Source organism: Balaenoptera musculus, chromosome 13 (assembly GCF_009873245.2).
Source record: "Balaenoptera musculus isolate JJ_BM4_2016_0621 chromosome 13, mBalMus1.pri.v3, whole genome shotgun sequence".
Taxonomy (NCBI): domain Eukaryota; kingdom Metazoa; phylum Chordata; class Mammalia; order Artiodactyla; family Balaenopteridae; genus Balaenoptera; species Balaenoptera musculus.
In genome coordinates this window covers 75,200,155-75,220,229 of record NC_045797.1, presented here as the reverse complement: position 1 = coordinate 75,220,229, position 20,075 = coordinate 75,200,155, and the positions used below count along the sequence as shown (strand labels likewise).

Below are 20,075 nucleotides of genomic sequence, written 5' to 3'. Positions count from 1 at the left end.
AAACCAAACACGTCTATCAACCAAGTTTTCAAGCACATTATTTTAGCAAAGAAAGTGCCTTTTGTGGGAAAAATGTATCCTAGTCCTTATGAGTGCAATCTATATAGGTTAATACAAATCCAGAAAAAAAAATTCCTTGAGGATGGGGATCATATATCTCACTTATCTTTGTATTCTCCAAACCTGGCATATTATATTACATATTGTTTGAAATCAAAGAAAATTCCCAGTATTTTAGTCTAATTTAGTAGTTAGCAAAGTTTTCAATCTTTTTCAGTTTTGACTATAAAACAGTATTAATCACTAAAATTTTCCAGCTTTTCCTAACTTAAAAAAATTATTTTATCCTTAAAAACAAAATTTAAGACTATATAGGAATTAAAAATCTTTTTAATAATTTGGAGAATAAAAAAGTACCTGGCAATTTACACCCAAAATATAAGGTTAAGTTGATAATTATCATCCAGAAATTTGTTTTTATATTACTTTGATCATTTTGTATAGCTTTAGTAAGCTGCATTAAACTTAGTTACAAAGGGAAACTTATTTGTAAAATACATGTTCAAAGTTCCATGTGTATATCTCAAATTTTACTAGTCAGAAACATTTAAAAATATAATCAGTACTATTTTAAGAATATAACTATGCTCTTTAATTTACCAATAAATACTGTCACCCTTGTGAGTTATACTCCTTACACCCCAGTTCCTTTTCCCTTAAGAGTTTCTTGGACCTATGTCTCTCTTCACTACTTACGGATATCAAAAACATTCAAAGTCTGCTCCCTTTCTGGGAATTCTACCTTACTAAGGGGGTTTACTTCCTTTGTGGGTGTGGCTGACGTCTAATAAAGCTTGACTGAGCTGCAATTAAATAAATCAGTCACTGTCCATTAATACAATTCAAGCTTAAAAATTCCTATGGTTAATGTGTCCTCTATTTTAATTGAAATTCAGAATTTTATAATCAGAGTTTAACCTCAAATAAAACTTCTTAATAAAATCTTATTGTGACAGACATTCCTAATCAATAAGTGGACCGTTAGATATGAGTTACTTTACATAAGAAAATGTGCATTATAAGGATATATGAAATCCTCACAGATACTGCAAAGTTTCTCCAAATACTGTCTGGGGGGCAGGGTTAAAAGAAAATTCAAGTATTCAACAAATTCAGAACTCTCACACATACACCAATAACTTACGAGAAGTTCCCCATGCAGTCTCTCTCCATTCATCATCTCCAAGAAATATGCCTTTTTGTCCATCTTTTGTTGAATCATCAGGTTCCCAAAATTTTTTGGTAGGCAAAAGCTATTTGGAAGGGAAAAAAATATTGTATTTAAATTTTATTCTAATTGCAAAGAGCTAAAACATAGAGGAAAGTAAACTTACCACCAACAGGCACAAGTTAGTTTTCAATGCTAATGAAAATTCAGATGACCTATTTCTTAATTTGTCCAGTTAACAATAACTCCCCACTTATGCTTAGATACTGGCTCTAATAATTCTAGACCTGAAAAGTCGACTTCAGACTTTTCTACATTTTTCAAATGGTTTTACTGTCATGTGATATTTTTTATAATTTTTTTCAAAAGACTAAATTTCTTAATACAGTAATACAATAAAAATATCTAAACAAATGATTAAAATTTTTCCTTCACTTCCAAGTATTGCCCTTGGATCACCTCCTATCCTACAGCTTCAATGATAGAAAATTTTCATTCTTACTTCACAATGTAATGGAGGTGAACTACACAATTCTTCCTAGGTTCTCAATACTAACAATCTATTGATTCCAAATCAGGAAGCTATGGGATGGCAGAAGAGACACATAGAAAAGACCCTTAAATACTTTTTGAGGTAACAATGTCAAAGCCCTGTGCCCTATCCTATACTGTAACATACACAAGTGTATAAAAATTGTGTTGATGTAACCATTCAATGATGATTCAAAATGTACATTTGGCCAATTCCTAATGAGACTTTAACGTTCATCCAGGTCTCCCCTCTCTACCTTTCCTGACACTCAGAGGAGGCAAACTGAGGATATGTTTGTTTGAAAAGGACAGACTGGTTTCTAAAACATGCATTTGACATTTAAATAAGCATCTGTAAGACACCCATCCCTCTCAGCCCATAATTAGGTCCTCATAATCAAACCTGTATATACTTCTATTACTACACTTATCACACTAAATTACCTGTGTTTGCCTCCTTAAGGGCCTGGTGACCTTATCTTCAGAGAGCTCACAAATATAAACCAACCATAATAAAATGAACTTAGTGAAACCTGAATTGGGTCTGAGAGATAAGACTGTATGTGTGTTGGAGGTTTAAAGTGTGAATGGAAGGTGGGGAGGACACAAGAAATTATGAACAGAGGCACAACTTGAGAAAATGCACAGTTTGTAGAATAGGGTGTGAGATGGAGGAACAGATGTGGAAGCTGACGTTGTTAAAGCTATCTAGGCAGACTATGAGTAACCTCAAAGACATGCTAAAGAAATACCAATAGTATATTACATTGAAGCAACAGGGACTCAAGAGAGGACGGCAAGAGTGACACTGTGTTTCAGAAAACAATTCAAGTTGTAAGTTCTAAGAATAATGGATATTCTAGACTAGAGGCAAAGAAATCATTAAGGAGAATTACAACAGAGCCAAGACGACAAGAACTGAAACAAGGTACTGGCAGAAAGAACTGAGAAAATAAAATGGATTTCAGAAACATTCAGGAGAGTCAACAGGATATGAATAAAAATAAGAGGAGGTCTGGGACTCCCCTGGTGGTCCAGCAGCTACAGCTCCAAGATCCCAATGCAAGGTGCCTCGGTTCGATCCCTGGTCAGGGAACTAGATCCCACATGCCGCAACTAAGAGTTTGCATGCCGCAACTAAAAAGTCCCGCACGCTGCAACGTAGATCCTGCACGCTGCAACTAAGACCCAACACAGCCAAATAAACAAACAAACAAATAAATACTAAAAAAAAAAAAAAAATAAGGGGAGGTTGATAAAAAGAATAAAAGTTTAAAATGTGGGTAATGAGGTAAATGATACTACTGACCAAAACAGAAAAAAAACAGGATAAGCGGCTTCAGAGGGAGGAGGGAAAATTCAATTTGGGCATATATCCCTAGCATCTTTTGTTAAACTAAATATTATTAATTTTACTGCTATTTTAAGAAAGAAAACTTTTTGCATGTTAGGACCTTCCTGAGCTGCAAACGATTTGTATTTAAAGTATAGACATTTTATTTACTTATTTTTATTATTTTCAAAGATTTTATTTATTTATTTTGGCCACGCTGCATGGCTTGAGGGATCCTAGTTCCATGACCAGGGATCGAACTTGTGCCCCTGCAGTGGAAGGGCGGAGCCTTAACCACTGGACCACCAGGGAATTCCCTAAAGTATAGACATTTAAAACAATAATCTGCTCTAATAAAGATCCCGGTAAAATACAACCTCTGTTGCTGCGATTTTTAAAAATCTCACTATAAAAGTTTCATGAAAATATTCAAACAAAATGTAAATCTGATAATACAGTACTAAAACACTGAACTTGATATATTTAAATAATTGAACATTTATTCATAGTAAAACCCAAGTTAATCCCTTTAAAGTACTGTATAAATAAGCCATTTCAGGCAGAAGGAAATGGCTCCTGAGCAAATAATGCTTTTATCCTATACTTCATAAAGAAAAATGTTTTAACAGCAAAATAAGGATAACAAATAAGAAATCAGAAATGAAGTTACAACAACTTAGTAGAAGCATTTATTACAGACATAGAAGCGGCTGAAACAAACTAATCTTCTGAGGTAAGAGAGATAATAGAATCTTTTTGAGGAGCCTATTCCAGTCTTTCGGGATAAGAGTCCATGTAGTACAGTAGTAGTTCATAGATCACTGCTTTGACACCCAAACTGTAAAACTGGGGGCGGGGGGGAGTCTATGTCAAGCACTTACCCAGTGTGCTTACTTTCTGCCAGGCACTGGGCTATGAATGTCTCTTCATTTTGCAAACATTTATAAGTTATCACGGACTGGCAAACAATTTAGTAGTTAATAAAATTAACACTTTTCCTAACAAAGGCCCTTATCACCATTCTAGAAACAGCTGTGACAGTACAGACACTGATTTCAAATATTTTTAGAGAAACTACTGGCTTGTGACCAAGAATTAAGTTAAAATGGACTAAATATAGGGGAAGGCAACAATTCAGGATATCCAGGATAGAACAGTTAAAAAGAAAAGAAAAGAAATGAAAAGAAAAGAAAAGAAAAGATTAAGTGGTACAAAGGTTGGAATAGCAATAGAAGTAGTGTTTTGCCCCTGGAGACTCTTTTACTATAGTAGAAATGGGAGAGCACAAAAACAAGGGCTAAGAGATCTTGAAGATCTGTAAAACATATTATCCAATACTGTTTCATATTAGTTCCCTAATTCACAAAAGCTCTAAACCAAGGTCAAGCAACTCAGTATTTCTTGTCAGCCTACTCCTCCATCCTTCCAACTCAGAAATCATTGGGTGGACATACAAATTCATCCCTCCACTATCCACCATTTTATTAGTTCTTTCCTTCAAGAGGCACTTATGGCTTGCCCTTTTCCATCTCCAAAGAAATCAGTCAACACCATAGTATACTACCACAAAATAAATAATTATTAAAATTCCTGCTAGAATTTATACTATGAGGTGCACTTACACTTCAGATTTTTCTAATACAAATTGTTATGTAAAATCACCAAGCCAAGCAAATTAATATAATCCTAAGAATTAAAAGAACTTGAAGGCTCTATGTCTACATTATAGTGTTCATATAACATCCAAACTGGGACACGTTTGAGAAAGGGAGTGCTATTAACAATTATGCCACGAAAACACGTATCTGGACAGTCTGGGCAAATTAGGATGTAAGGTGACTCTATTTACAATGGAAGTTCATAAAAGATAGGCAGGCATAGATGCTAATAACCAAGTGTGTAGAAAACAACAGCCACAAGGGAACTCCAGAATGGTGCTTTTCCAGACTTTAATCTTTTCCGTTAATGAAAGATATCAATACTTAATGTTTTCAAATCATACTACTTCCCCGAATCCTCTACATCCCCAATATCCCTTAATATCAGCAGCAAATATTATTAGATGTCATCACTTCCAATGGGAAGCAGTACTGTAAATAGTCAAGGCACTCAAGAGTTCAAACTGCTCTTCAAGCACTGTTTACTTGGTATTGGGCCAGTTAAGTAACTGTTCTGAGCCTCAGTTTCTTCATCTGTAAAGTAAGGATAATAATAAAGCTACTGTTATAGAGTTTTCTATGAGGCAATAATGAAATAATATAAGTAAACTACTTAGAACAGCATCTAGCACGTGACAAACATACATATTACGTATCTTCACTACGAAAAGTATGAATCCTTTAATATTCTAAAACATGAGTAACACGCTGACCAGCAACATTTAACTGGCTGATTATTTTAAATGATTATAAGAGTATTCATTACAAAAATCTTGTCTATAGCTGTTTGCCTTCTTTTTTAGTTTGAGTATCCTAGGGGGATCATGAAACTACACTACTTACATCAATAAAAAACAGCTGCCTAATAAAGTCACATTTTGCATAAGGAAAAAGAATCAGAGGTTAAATAAACTATCCAAGATTACATGTAAGATTACATATATAGCTAGTAAGTGGCAGCATTAGGAGCTGAAACCATGACTGTTTAATTCTAAAGCCCATTTTCTTTACACTTAACTACCACAGAAGATGGTTCTTTCCAATCATAGTCTAACTCATCAATATTTCTAAAAATATTCAGTTATTAGGCCACGACTAGCCATAATGAAAAAAATAAAACAGTTCAAGATGTTATCAGGATATTCAGACTATATAATGTGGGAATTCATGAGAGTGGATGAAGTTTATGATAGAATGTCTAAGATAGGGATTTACAGACATTAACGATAATCAGCTATTTAAAACAGCTGGTTTCCATTCCAGTTATCCCTAACAGCTCAATCAGAGCTAGAGCATTTGGGAGATATATGTGATTCATACAAAAGGCTATTCTTATTACTACCTTCAAAGAAGTCAGTCTTTCTCACTAGTGATACAGCACTAGTGATAGATCACTAGTGTTATATCACTAGTGATAGATCTGAGAGAAATATATAGCACTAGTGATAGATCTGAGAGAAAACAGAAGTCTCCTTACTCTTCTCTCCAGTACATTTTCCACTTCACCATACTACCTGGGATCTTAGTACAGAAATTTTCTCTAATGTTTTCTTTAAATATTACTGTGTCAGAAAAGAAAGGAGGGAGCTTTATCATACTAAGCTATGAAAATACTCCCCCAAAACACATTAACTCAGTGATTTAAAGTTAAATTCTGGGTTCCCTAAAGAATTTCAGCCAGGAGCCTCTTTGTCCATACACACACACACACACACACACACACACACAAAGTTCCTGTTTAATTTTCATATATAAAAATAAATAGGCATGTGTCTCTGCAGTGCGGGTTTAAAAAACCACACTAATGAAGCTGAGTTCAACCGCCTATGGGTTAGCTTTGCTCTTTTTAAGCCATGTGACATAACACAAACTGTTAGGCCTTTTGACAAAAATGTGCTATGGAAAAAATTGGAAAGGATGAGTTTATGAATGGATGAATACAAATCTGTTCCTATTCTGGATGAACAACTAGAAGAAACCGCCCTTCTGATGATGAGTCAGTAAAAGTTATCATGATGTACATAACCCAGTACATTTGAAAATAACCCTGTATGTAATGCAGTGCTTTGTACATTATAGATTTACAGCAACTTAAGACATAATAAGTAAAGCTTTATTTTTAAAGAAAAAGTCAAGATAGGGCAATATATTAGAAAAGGATGTCACATTAAAAAAAATAAACAAGCAATTTTAGAAAACTCAAGAGCCAGAAACTCAAGGCTGCTTTTAGGTTATTAAAATGAATGAATTCTGGGATAAAACAAAAAACCTCACCTGTCAGGAAAGGAGGAGAAGACTGGTGAGAGAGAGACAGGCAAAGAAGGAAATCCCAGAAGGTTCCCTGCTGCCTGCGAGATGAGGAAAGATAGAAAGGCTTGTGGGAGAGAGAACCCAGAGACAGAAACCTCAATAGGTTTCTTAGCTATCTCTTAGAGGTAACAGAATTAGTTGGTAAACTGTTAAGAAAAAAACTTAATTAGTGAGTAACAGCTTATTTAAAAATACATTTTTAATAGATGAAGGTCACAGAAGCACTGACCTGCTGCTACCTGCCAACAACCAGACAGCCTAACCCTAGCCATTTTTACTCTGCATATCTGACATTTCCATTAAGAAAAGCCTAGATTTAAGCTTAGATCATTTAACATGCTATTAAAACCAGCGTCTCTTCTCCAGAAACCTCAAATACCCCTCCCTCCACCCCCCAAATACCTAAACTCTCTCAACTACTGTTTCTGATCATGACATTTATTTTTAAAACTGCCAACATGTCTTTGGGTTTGTCAAATACTACTTAAAAAGGGAGAAAAAAAGAGCCAATTTGTAAATACATACACAATGTAGATCTGCAAAGTAAAGTGTCGTGGGGTCTAAATAGAATCAAGGTAAGGGTGTGACTTTGTCTGGTCTTTAAGAAAATCAAGTTCAAGTTTGTCACAGACTAGGCTGAAGCACTGTTCAAACCTGCTTTTAAGATATGTTATTCTGCTTTCTAAAGACCAAAGAAAACAAGTAACAGGGAAAAAAACAAAAGCCCTTTTCAACTGCTGCTTCTTATTCACCCATAGTGTAAATAATACCTAAGCCGCCACTGCACCGCAGTGAAGCTGCAAGGTTCTTTTTTAGCTAAAAAATTATTCCCTCTCTCAAATTTTCTTAGGGCCCAGAGTTTTACCTTAAGCGCTGGACTAACAAGTTTACTTTGGCAATACTTATGCTTAAGCACCTTAACTCACCCTTAAATCAGTCCTCTGAAAATGACAAACTCTTTGGAAAACGCTGTTCTGAAGAAGGGGAGGGTTAGCTAGCTGCAGGGTGCCCTCTTGTGGCCCAGAAGAGTGACTGGACTCTTTTTCTGCATCTGAAGAGCACAGCATTGGATGGAGTGAGTCTCATGAAGGTCTACCAAAGTAAAATAATCTCCAGGAGCAAGCGGTTAATTACACATCTTAGGTCTGTTCATGGTTATTTTCTATTATCAAAGTCCACACTATGTTAGTACTACAGAACATGACAAAACAAAAATGTGACGGCAAGGGTTTTCATAATCAATTAAAGTTTTCTAAATATTCATTAAGTATATGGAAAACTAAGTATTTTTGATGTCTTAAATTATGTAATGGTGAGGTTAAATGGGATGCCCCAATGAAAATCATAGATTAACAGGACTGATAAAAGCCAAAATTTTAGAGTGCCCACTGTGCCCTAGTCATTCAAAGCTAACAATCTACAGAGGAGACTAATATAAAACAAATAAACTGTAACCAGTAATATAATAAAAGTATGTACAAAGATCCATGAGAAGTCAGATGAGGAAGTAATTAATTTTACTGCAGATATCAATGGGACAATTAAGAGTCTTTTTCAGTAGAGTCCTGCAGAGGATTAGAAGTTTATTAAGCAAACAATGAACAAGGAGAAATTTTTGTAAGAAAGAACAGTGAACAATTAAGTGTGGCTAAAGCAAACACAGCATACATATATAAAACAGCAGGACAAAGATCAAGGAAGGCTCTTTTCTGATCAAAGTGATTATGGTCCATTACCAAAATAGAAGACATTATCTAATCAGGTCAATCAAATCAACTAGACACAAATAACCTCACTAAAATTACTGCTAAAAGTTAAAAAAAAAAGCTGAAAATCCCACAACTATAGATTTCAAAAGCCCACATCATTTGGAAGATATAACCACTATTTTCAAGGAGATTTATGGTTAAAAAACAAGTCTCAATGGCTCAAATAATCAAAGTGAGGTATACATTCTTAGTATTCGTAAATATTTACCTCTCCCATTCCCCGAGATTCTAATGCAAGAGCTTGAAAATCATGATTCATTTCATCCACAGATCAAACCTGTTGAATAACAAAAAGAAACATTAGTAGAAAGAAAAATTTGAACAACAGACTGCATCAACTATTTTTATATTACATTGCTGCTATTACTGATGTTATAGCATGAGCTGAGATGGACAAGAATCCGTTTCTCTATAAAGACAGGTTTTCCTAAATAGAGCACCATAGCAATCTACACTAAAATTAGTGGGAAACCTGGGGTCAACGGTTCTTGGATTATTCTGTGTGCCACAAGAAACCCCTACTAGTTTCCTGCGCAAAAGAAAAGACGGAAAGTAAAGAACAGAAAAAGTGAGCTCACGTACTAAAATACAGTTACCTTTTTTTTGTTTTTTTTGGCCATGCTGCGCCGCATGTGGGATCTTAGTTCCTGGACTAGGGATTGGATGCCTGCCCCCTGCCGTGGAAGCGTGGAGTCTTAACCACTGGACCTCCAGGGAAATCTCCAGTTATCTTCTTTTAAAAAAAATGCTGTAATTCCTATTGCAAAATTATTACTTTGCACTACTTAAGATTTCTCAAAATTTCTCAGAATTTCATTATTTGTACATCTTATACCAATGATAAAAAAATTTTTTAAAGTGGTGATCCAGTTCTACCTCAAAGCAACATATAATCTGCTGTGAAAGTAATTATAATATTCAGAGGTTTCCTTAAGAATAATTCCTTTCCCTACAATAATCAAAACAGCATGGAAATGGCACAAACACATAGATCAATGGAACAGAAGAGAGTCCAGAAATAAACCCATGCACTTATGGTCAATTAATCTATATAACAAAGGAGGCAAGAGTATACATGGAAAGAAGACAGTCTCTTCAACAAGTGGTGCTGGGAAAACTGGACAGCTATATGTATTAAAAAACAATGAGAACATTATCTCATACCATATAAAAAAAAAGCTCAAAATGGATTAAAGACCTAAATGTAAGACTTGAAATCATAAAACTCTTGGAAGAGAACATAGGCAGAACACTTCTGACATAAATCGCAGCAATATTTTTTGGATCTGTCTCCTAAGACAAAGTAAAAGCAAAAATAAAGAAATGGGACCTAATTAAACTTAAAAGCTTTTGCATAGCAAAAGAAATCATCAATAAACTAAAAAGACAACCAACAGAATGGGAGAAAATAATTGCAAATGATATGACTGACAAGGGGTTAATATCCAAAATAAACAGCAGATACAACTCAATTTAAAAAAAAACAAAAAAACCCACCCCCAGCCAAAAAAAACACACATCCCAATCAAAAAATGGGCAGAAGACCGGAATAGACATTTTTCCAGAGAAGAAATACAGATGTCTAACAGGCACATGAAAAGATGCTCAACATCACTAATTATTAGAAAAATGCAAATCAAAACAACAGAGATATCACCTCACAACTATCAGAATGGCTGTCATCAAAAAAATCTACAAATAACACAGGACTTCCATGGTGGTGCAGTGGTTGGGAATCTGCCTGCCAATGCAGGAGACAAGGGTTCGATCCCTGGTCCGGGAAGATCCCAAACGCCGCGGAGCAGCTAAGCCCGTGCACCACAGCTCCTGACCCTGCGCTCTAGAGTCTGCGAGCCACAACTACCAAAGCCCGTGTGCCTAGAGCCCGTGCTCCGCAACGAGAGAAGCCACCGCAGTGAGAAGCCTGCGCACCGCAACAAAGAGTAGCCCCCGCTTGCTGCAACTAGAGAAAGCCAGCGCGCAGCAACGAAGACCCAACACCACAATCAATTAATAAAAACATGGGCCAGAAATTCCCCTGAACTTGATGAAAGCAATATTTACGGATTCAAGATGCTCAGTGAACCCCAGGCAAGATAAATAGGAAAAACAAAAACGAGACCACACATCCACACACATCATAATAAAAGTGCTGAAAATCAAAGAGAAAATCCTGAAAGCAGCTAGAGGAAAAACATTATAAAAAGGGGAAAAATGATGAGTGACCACTGACTTCGCACTAGAAACAATGGGGACCAGAATAAAAAGGACAGACTTTAGAGGGCTGAAAGAAGAAAAATGCTAACCTAGAATTTTTATCTGATGGAAATATCCTTCAAGAATAAAGGCTAAAAGACATTTTTAGATAAAAGGAAAATAAAATTAGTTAAACAGACTTCCACCTCAGAAAATCCCTTAAAAAAATTCTTAGGCTAAAGGAAAAGGGTACCAGATGGAAACTCAAATCAGGAAGGAATTAAGAGCACCAGAAATGCTAAGTACGTGCATAAGTACAAAGGACTAGTTTTTCCTCTCAATTTCTTTAAAACACATATGCCCATGTAAAGAAAAAATTTCATCATGGGTTTGATAACATATGCAGATGAACCAATTTACATGTACAACCAATATCTACTATAAAAAATATCTCTAGCCATACCATCATGACACCTAGTGATTTAAAGCAAAACCCAGTTTGAGATCAAAATACTCTTATCACACAACATTATACAGTTGGCCCTCTATATCCATGAGTCCCACATCTGCAGGTTTCACCAATCAGGGATCAAAAGTATTAAAAAAAAAAATTCCAGAAAGTTCCAAAAAGCCGGGAATTAAATTCCCTGAGGGCTGGCAGTTATTTATCAATACATAGCACTGACATTGTATTTACAACTATTTACAAAACATTTACATTGTATTAGGTATTATAAGTAACCTAGAAATGATTTAAAGTATACCCTAGTATGCACACAGGTTATATGCAAATACTACACCATTTTATACAAGAAACGTGAACATCCTCAGATTTTGGTATTGGGCTGGGGAGGCACCTGGAACCAATGCCCTGCAGATACCGAGGAACAACTGTACATCCATAAATACATATATAGTTTGGAGGGGCCCCCAATTATCTGATAAGTAAAGGAATCTTAGTCCAAATGTGTCCTACACTTCTCAGTCACGCAATCAAAGTTCTACATCTCACATGACACAATTCACTCTAATGTCTAGTATGGTCTGCTCAAACCATCTTTGATTTCCCTTGTTTCTTTAAAATTTCCTAAATTTGGGCAAGGTCCATTTTATTTTTCTATTTAAGTACTTCCTAGGGTCTCCATATTGCCCTAGACTCGATGCCCTTTATATTTTTTCTTAAGATGATTTACATTTGTGATTTCACTTTCTTTAAAACTTACATTTTATAGACCTTGTATTTTCTAGATTTCCCATCCCATTACAGCCTCAACTTCTTCCAAGCCATCAACTGTTTCCCAAACCTAATGGCCAATCATTTGAAAGCTTTGAGATACTGCTGACATGTTATCAGGAATCATGTATTGATATTTTCAATCACCTAAAGAGGTGTTCTAATTTCTTAAGAACGCTTCAAATTTAAATCCTACCAACTTGACAACGCAGCCATATAATTCTGAGTTCATAATTCAATTTATGAACATACACTAAATGATATTAAGCCCTGAAATCTGGGCTCAACATACAAAGATCACACCAATTACAGTCATTAAAAAAAAATCTCGGGCTTCCCTGGTGGCGCAGTGGTTGGAAATCCGCCTGCCAGTGCAGGGGACACGGGTTCGTGCCCCGGTCCGGGAGGATCCCACATGCCGCGGAACGGCTGGGCCCGTGAGCCACAACTACTGAGCCTGCGCATCTGGAGCCTGTGCTCCGCAACGGGAGAGGCCGCGACGGTGAGAGGCCCGCGCACCGCGATGAAGAGCGGCCCCCGCTCGCCGCAACTGGAGGAAGCCCTTGCACAGAAACTAAGACCCAACACATCCAAAAATAAATAAATAAATAAATTTATTTAAAAAAAAAAAAACCTCCCATGTGACATCTTATTTATCTGTATCCTCTGAAGACAGACTGTCCTTATTAAGATAATTATTCCACTAGGGCCAAAAACATAAGATTCTTATTATTTAGGATGGAAATAGTTCTAAAATGGATTCATTATTCTGCAATCCTGAAGAAATAATGGACAAATTTTATATTTAAGATAATGTGGTAGAGTACAAATAGTATGTGATTCTGATTCAGAATATAAGAGTTCGAGTTTTAACTTTTGCCCGTTGTCTAACCTCTAAATCTTACTTATCTGCTGTGAAGATCAAACTAGATAATGTATCCAAAAGTGTTTTGTGAGCAATAAAAAGTGTTCAACAAATAACTAGTTATTATTAAGACCATCATTACATACTACTCAAGAAAGAACTGATACTTCCTTAGACTCTTGGGGTGCTCAATGTTTTGTGTTTCTTGTATGCTTCTGTTAGTATTTCAGCCTCCTGCCTTCTTGTCAGGTTAAATATCACTTGACTTGAACATACAGTATCCCTTCTGACCTTTCTAATTAGGTTGCTTTTAATTTGTAGTAATCTGTAGCCTCAGATGAGTGTGGTAGACTTGTAAGAGTAAATAAGCTCTAAGAAGGAAACTACCTCCAACAAACAAAAAAAACATTCTAAAGTTACAATCCTTTCTTAGGAAAGCAATTTGGCATCATATATACAGGTTCGTATATCTTGAGCCAGTCTCCCCAACTTTGAAAATCAATCCTAAAAAGAAAACCTAAATACAAAAAAGTTTTATGTAGAAAGATGTTTGTAGCAGTGTTGCTTGCAGATCCTGAAATTATAAGCTGCATAACTGTCTCACAATAGTTAAGTGATATAACACATCTATAAAGTATCGTGTAACTATTAAAAATATTAAAAAATCACAATTTTTATTTTATTACAATAAATCTGTATAATCTATGAATGAGAGAAAGAAGATTTTTATTAGTAAAAAAGGAGTAGACTTAAGAAATCTTCTCAGAAGTAAAAGCATCAGAGCTTTACCAAAGCCCCTTCTTTGCTTACTTCTACATTTTCATCTGTGGTCCAAATAGATAAGGTAATAAGTTAAAGAAACTCTGGATAAATGCGAGAGGTCTCTTAGCTATATGGATCCACATACTTTTGTGGTGAATCATGCCCTAGTGCAGGGGTCAACAAACTTTTTCTGTAAAGACCCGGACAGTATACATTTTAGGCTTTACAGGCCATATGGTCCCTCAACTTCTCAACTATGCATCTGTAGCACAAAAGCAGCCATAGACAATAAGAAAATGAATGAGCACGAATGTGTCCTAATAAAGCTTTATTTATGAACACTGAAGTCTGAATTCCATATTTTTCATGTGTCACAAAATATTATTTTTCTTTTGATTTTTTTCCCCAACCATTAAAAATTCTAAAAGTCAATTCTAGAGAGCAGTTCAAACAAAAACAGGTGGTGGGCCAGATGTGGCCTGTAGGCCAAAGTTTGCTGACCTCTGCTCTAGTGCATTTACTCTCGACTGTTCCACAAAAAATCAAATGCAGATAATTCACTCTCAAACTCGAGCAGACCCAAAGTTAAGCATCAGGGCTTTGCTTTCAACCTTTTCCTTTATACTCTCACCATGTACATTTTTTATTTTAATAATAAACGGGAATTTCAGATTACGTTTAAATGGAGATTATTATTTTCTTTCAATGAACAGGGTAGGTTATGGGGAAAAGACTTTAAAAACAAGACAAGACAAAACAAAACTCACAAAGCAAGACTCAAGCTCAGCTTTTCAGTTTAAGGTGTTATCATTTATTTCAACTATAAGAACGCAAATGGAGGAGAAAGTGGGCAAAACAATGAGATACAAAGAAAATAAACACTTTCGATTCTTCTGCAGTGACCTTCATATTAACCATAATGAAACTGCAGGGGTAGGGGTCACACATATGCCATTAAGGACTCTTAAAATTTCTGCGCTGGTGTCACCTGATGGCAAGGGAAAAGAATCTGGACATAATTTAACAACTCTCCCCTGCATGGTTAGACCTAAGGGAGAAAGGGAACAATCTCTTCTTTCAACAAGCAATGGAGTATCTAGCTATCAGTTATATAATACTGAACTAACTAGTTCCCTTGAAGAAAATGTATCCCAGAATTATATAGTACACACTATACTGCTTGGGGGTGTAAAGTCTGTCTTCATTGTTTTTTTTTTTTTTTGGTCTGCATTATTATTATTATTTTTTTTAAAGAAGATCCTTGCAATCTAAGTTTTTTTTTTTTTAAAGCTTCTTTCTTTCTTTCTTTCTTTCTTTATTTTTGGCTGTGTTGGGTCTTCATTTCTGTGCGAGGGCTTTCTCTAGCTGAGGAGAGCGGGGGCCACTCTTCATCACGGTGCGCAGGCCTCTCACTGTCGCGGCCTCTCTTGTTGTGGAGCACAAGCTCCAGATGCGCAAGCTCAGTAGTTGTGGCTCATGGGCCTAGTTGCTCCGCGGCATGTGGGATCTTCCCAGACCAGGGCTCGAACCCGTGTCGCCTGCATTGGTAGGCAGATTCTCAACCACTGAGCCACCAGGGAAGCCCTGGTCTGCATTATTAAGCCATGAAGTTTTCCAATATTATTTCCTTAAACAATTAGTATTTGCTAACATAGAAAATACATAATAGAAACTTTTCTATGGACAAGACCATGTGTAATCTTGAGGTAAATTTAAATTAAAAAGTTAATAGTTTTTGAGGTTATGCTTCCTAGCAAAAGAAGGGTGTCTTATTAAGTTCTAAAATTTAACAGTATTAGCTAATTTTTCTGTAGACAACATTTTTACTAATTATGTGAGAAAAACAGATAAAGTACTTCAAATAACAACTTGGTTAGGTTTTGTGGGTTTCCATATTAACTAATGCATAAGCCAAAAGGTTTACAAATAGTTGGTGTAATGAACCAAGAATATGCATTATTTTCTCAGGTAACATCTGATCCAATTCCTTACCATATGCCTACCATAAAAAATAGGTTGGGGGGCAAAAACCATTTAAAGCTACAATAAATGGTATTAAAGCACCAGCATATAACACCAATTACATTTTCATAGTATTATAATTAGTTCTATTTTAAAGCCATAGTAGTAATTAAACTCTGGAGTTAAAGGGGCTAGGAACTGTGTCTTAGCCACCAAAATGCTCAATATATACTGAATTAAAAAAAATCATTCTATATTTTATGAAATGTAAATTCAGATCATGAAATCATCTAACATCTGGATAGTGACTGTTTATAAATGCCTTCATATATATTATTACACAATGCTCATTTTAATAGAGACGTAAACAAGACTTTTCTTCAGACTTTTTGTACAACTGAAAACATTTACCGAACATAAAATGAGTGCAACTTCCCATTGGCACTACTTCTCCAAACTGGTCCTCTAACACCTGGAGGCTGTTGCTACCTCATGCATCCATTACAAAAACAACAAAATTACATGAAAACTGGGACCTCCCTGGTGGTCCACTGGGTAAGACTCCGTGCTCGCAATGCGGAGGGCCCGGGTTCAATCCCTGGTCCGGGAACTAGATCCCTCAAGCGTGCCACAACTGAAGAGTCTGCATGCTGCAACTAAGAAGCCTGCATGCCCCAACTAAAAGATCCCACGTGCAGCAACAAAGACCTGGCGCACCCTAATAAATAAATTTTTTAAAAATTACATGAAAACTTAATTGATTCACATAAGTCAATACACACAAAGAGTAACTTAAGCTGCTTACAAAATATTCTTAGTCATACTCCTTGGACTGTTTTTAGTGAACATAATCATTGAGCATTAGTGGTATCCATTGAAAACAGGTACTAAAGTCCTTAAGAATACCTTAGTCTCTTCAGCATAGTAAATCACGCAAATTTTCCAACAAAATTCATTTGTTTAGCAATGTCTTTTCTTATCCATATGACAAAGGTAAACGTAAATCCAGGTTTAAGTATTTCTGGTAGACCATTAGCCTTCAGAGACTTAATATTAAAAATCTCTAGGAACCACCATCAACACCTAGTAATCTGTTATTTATCTGGGGGTACAAATTGAATCACACACTTTTCTAGTGGTGTTGGACAAGTCACTCAGGTGGTAGCTAAGCCAGGAGCCATAAATATTTTTTTGATATTTGCTACTCATTTGTCCATGTACTTCATGGGGGAATTACATACTTGTTTTACCAGCATTAAGAACAGTACTGTATAACTGACTTGACTATATTAAGGAAAAGTCAGATTTTACATTTTGAATAAAACTTGGCAAAAAAAATGTGTTATCAATATACAGACTCCCAGAAACTAGAAATCTTCAGAGACCCTAGCTCAAATCTTCTAACTAAGATTAGAAATTAAGATTGTTTCAGCACCAGCATTAAGACATTAAATAAATGCTTACCAAATATTTATGTGCAAGAATACTTTAGCTCTTTGAGGATCAATCTCAGATATCATATTTCTCAAGGAGACTAAATAGGGTAAATATACACTTATGTAATGCAAATATAAGGCAAGGTATTTTTTTTTCCTTAGAATTCTCTCAAAGGCGAATCACCATATATTTGAGTCCTTACAAAGTCTCTTATATTACAAGGCATTCTCTCAATTGGTTTGGTTTAAGAAATAAAATACTGCTTATGGAAATTCTTTTTTTTCCTTTGAAAAACAAAATACTGTTTAGAGAAGATCTACACACTAAAACAACCTCAATCAACGCTAGTTTTTCATGCTTTTACATATCACCTGAGAGAAGTAGGTCAAATAACTTAGATGGAAATGAAGATAATTATTAGATAACGCAAAGTGGCTCTAATGAGTCCAAGATACATGTGAAATGTCCAAGATATATTATGAAGTGAGTCCCCCAAAAGCAGTATTTCTAAATTAATGTTCTTATATGTAATCTAATATGCCATCACCCTAAAAGTGGAACAAGCAGACATCATATGCCTCATGACATAATGTAATACAAAACAGTACCACCAATAAAGAATTACTGCCTAAAAAAAACCCCCAGTAAACATCAATCTAATAATAAAGCTGCTAGATCTAAATACTGATTTATCAGAAATATGAGACAGAGAGAGAGCAAAGTCAATAGATAACACAAGGAAGCAATCGCCCAATCTAGAATATGGAAAAAATAAAAAATTCACCTCATTTCACTATCAATGAAATTTTAAAAGAGAGGGAGGATTATTATATACACTAAAAGACTTAAAAGTCAAATATATTGTATACACTTTGCTTGAATCCTGATTCTAACAAACCAACTATAAAAAAACTTTTGAGAAAATCAGGGAAATCTAGATATAGAATGGGTATTAGATGATATTAAGGAATTTTGTTAGCTGTGATAATAGCAAGAAGATTGCATTTTTTAATAAGTTCTCATCAGTAAGAGAATTTATGCTTAAACTGGCTACTGTCTGGGATTTGCTCTGAAAATACTTCAAAAAAGTAAAATATGGGTATAAAGATTTCACGCAATGTTGAATATGGATGATAGGTCTCCAAGGGTGTATTGTACTATTCTACTTGGGCTTGAAAATTTCCGTAAGTTTAACAAAATAACAATATGACAAGCAGCCATGTGAAGCAGGTGGTATTTAAGCTGGGCCCTGAAGGATAGGTACAATTTGGACACCCCACCACCACACACACACACACACACACACACACACACACACTTTTAAACAAAACATTTATAAACTGCAGCTTGTAAAGGGGGTTACTCTCCAGAAAGTTAACTGACTTAGGGTCCAAGCTGTTGTTTAAACCTAACATCACTTACTATTTCAACCATATTTTTGACAAGTAGTATATGAAATTTAAAAAAAAAAAAAAATGATTTCCAAATGAGCATAAACCTCTTTGGACTAATTTCTATCAGACACCATCCCCCAAAAAGAACAAGAGAATGTACTGAGCACTTGATTTTATGCCAGAGATGACACTAGGCACATTATATTTAATTCTGATTACAATCCAGCAAAGTAGGTATTGTATTCCTACTTTACAAATAAGGAAATTGTGGTCAATTTACTTACCCTAATAGACAAAGCTACTAAGATGGCAGAGGATTCAACACCATCAAGACCTCAAAAGCTCCGTGCTCTTTTCCATACCAACCAAGCATAAACCATCACTCTGTTCCCCAACCTTCCTTTTGCTAAACTATTCCAGTCCCCTGGACAGCTCTTTGCCATTTATCTCTTCATGTGCAAATCCTACAAATCCCTTAAAGTTTGGCTCACATGCCACTTTCTCCATTAACACCTCCCCCAAGTCATCTTTTTCTCAATTCTCATGGCATTTAATTTGTATTTTTAAATGTATAAATATCATTTTATCCATTAGACTTTAAAACTTCTCTCAATCAGAATTATGATTAAAAAAACATAATATTATCAACTATACACCTGTTAAAAAGCATGAAATGGATGTATTTATGCATACATGGAAAAACTTCTAGGATACTAAGTGAAAAGGCAAGGTGAAAACAGTATTTCTATCATTCCACTTTTGTAAAAACAGGAAACAATCAGAAAGAGTGACACAACCATTAACAGTGGTCACATCAGGAGAAGGGTATGCATGATTTTTATTTTACATTTTATAGTTCTATACTCTCTGAATATTTCCCATTTGTTACTTATATTTTTAAAATATTTAAAATATATACATGTTAAAAATCACTAAAGTTAACTTGGAAATCAACAGTCTTATATGGTAGAACTCAAACATACATACTACCTATACATGAGAGGTATCATGACTTATAAACAAACATAAAAGAAAAACATCTTTTCAATAAAAATTAAGCATCACTTAAAAATATTCTCTGGGACTTCCCTGGTGGCGCAGTGGTTGAGAATCCGCCTGCCAATGCAGGGGACACGGGTTCGAACCCTGGTCTGGGAAGATCCCACAGGCCGCAGAGTGGCTGGGCCCGTGAGCCATAATTACTGCGCGTCTGGAGCCTGTGCTCCGCAACAAGAGAGGCCGCGATAGTAAGAGGCCTGCGCACTGCGATGAAGAGTGGCCCCCACTTGCCACAACTAGAGAAAGCCCTCGCACAGAAATGAAGACCCAACACAGCCATAAATAAATAAATAAAAATTAAAAAAATAAAAAAGATATCTTATAAAAAAAAAAATAT

The 20,075-nt window shown here is 35.5% G+C and overlaps 1 protein-coding gene across 7 annotated transcripts in view; it reads right to left on the bottom strand.

The window, feature by feature from the left end:
• PUM2 (pumilio RNA binding family member 2) overlaps positions 1-20,075 on the bottom strand; it is a 92,161-nt gene that overhangs the window by 62,413 nt on the left and 9,673 nt on the right. For 5 of the 7 annotated variants that reach the window (XM_036873073.1, XM_036873074.1, XM_036873075.1 and 2 more), the window contains exons 2-3: positions 9,038-9,106; positions 1,205-1,313 (exon numbers count right to left, since the gene is read on the bottom strand). In XM_036873073.1, coding sequence (XP_036728968.1) covers positions 1,205-1,313; positions 9,038-9,088 — 160 coding nt within the window. In that variant the 5' untranslated portion in view covers positions 9,089-9,106. Of the gene's footprint in view, positions 1-1,204; positions 1,314-7,024; positions 7,099-7,986; positions 8,112-9,037; positions 9,107-20,075 lie in introns of those variants that run through there. The other 2 variants (XM_036873080.1, XM_036873076.1) reach the window with 2 other exon arrangements.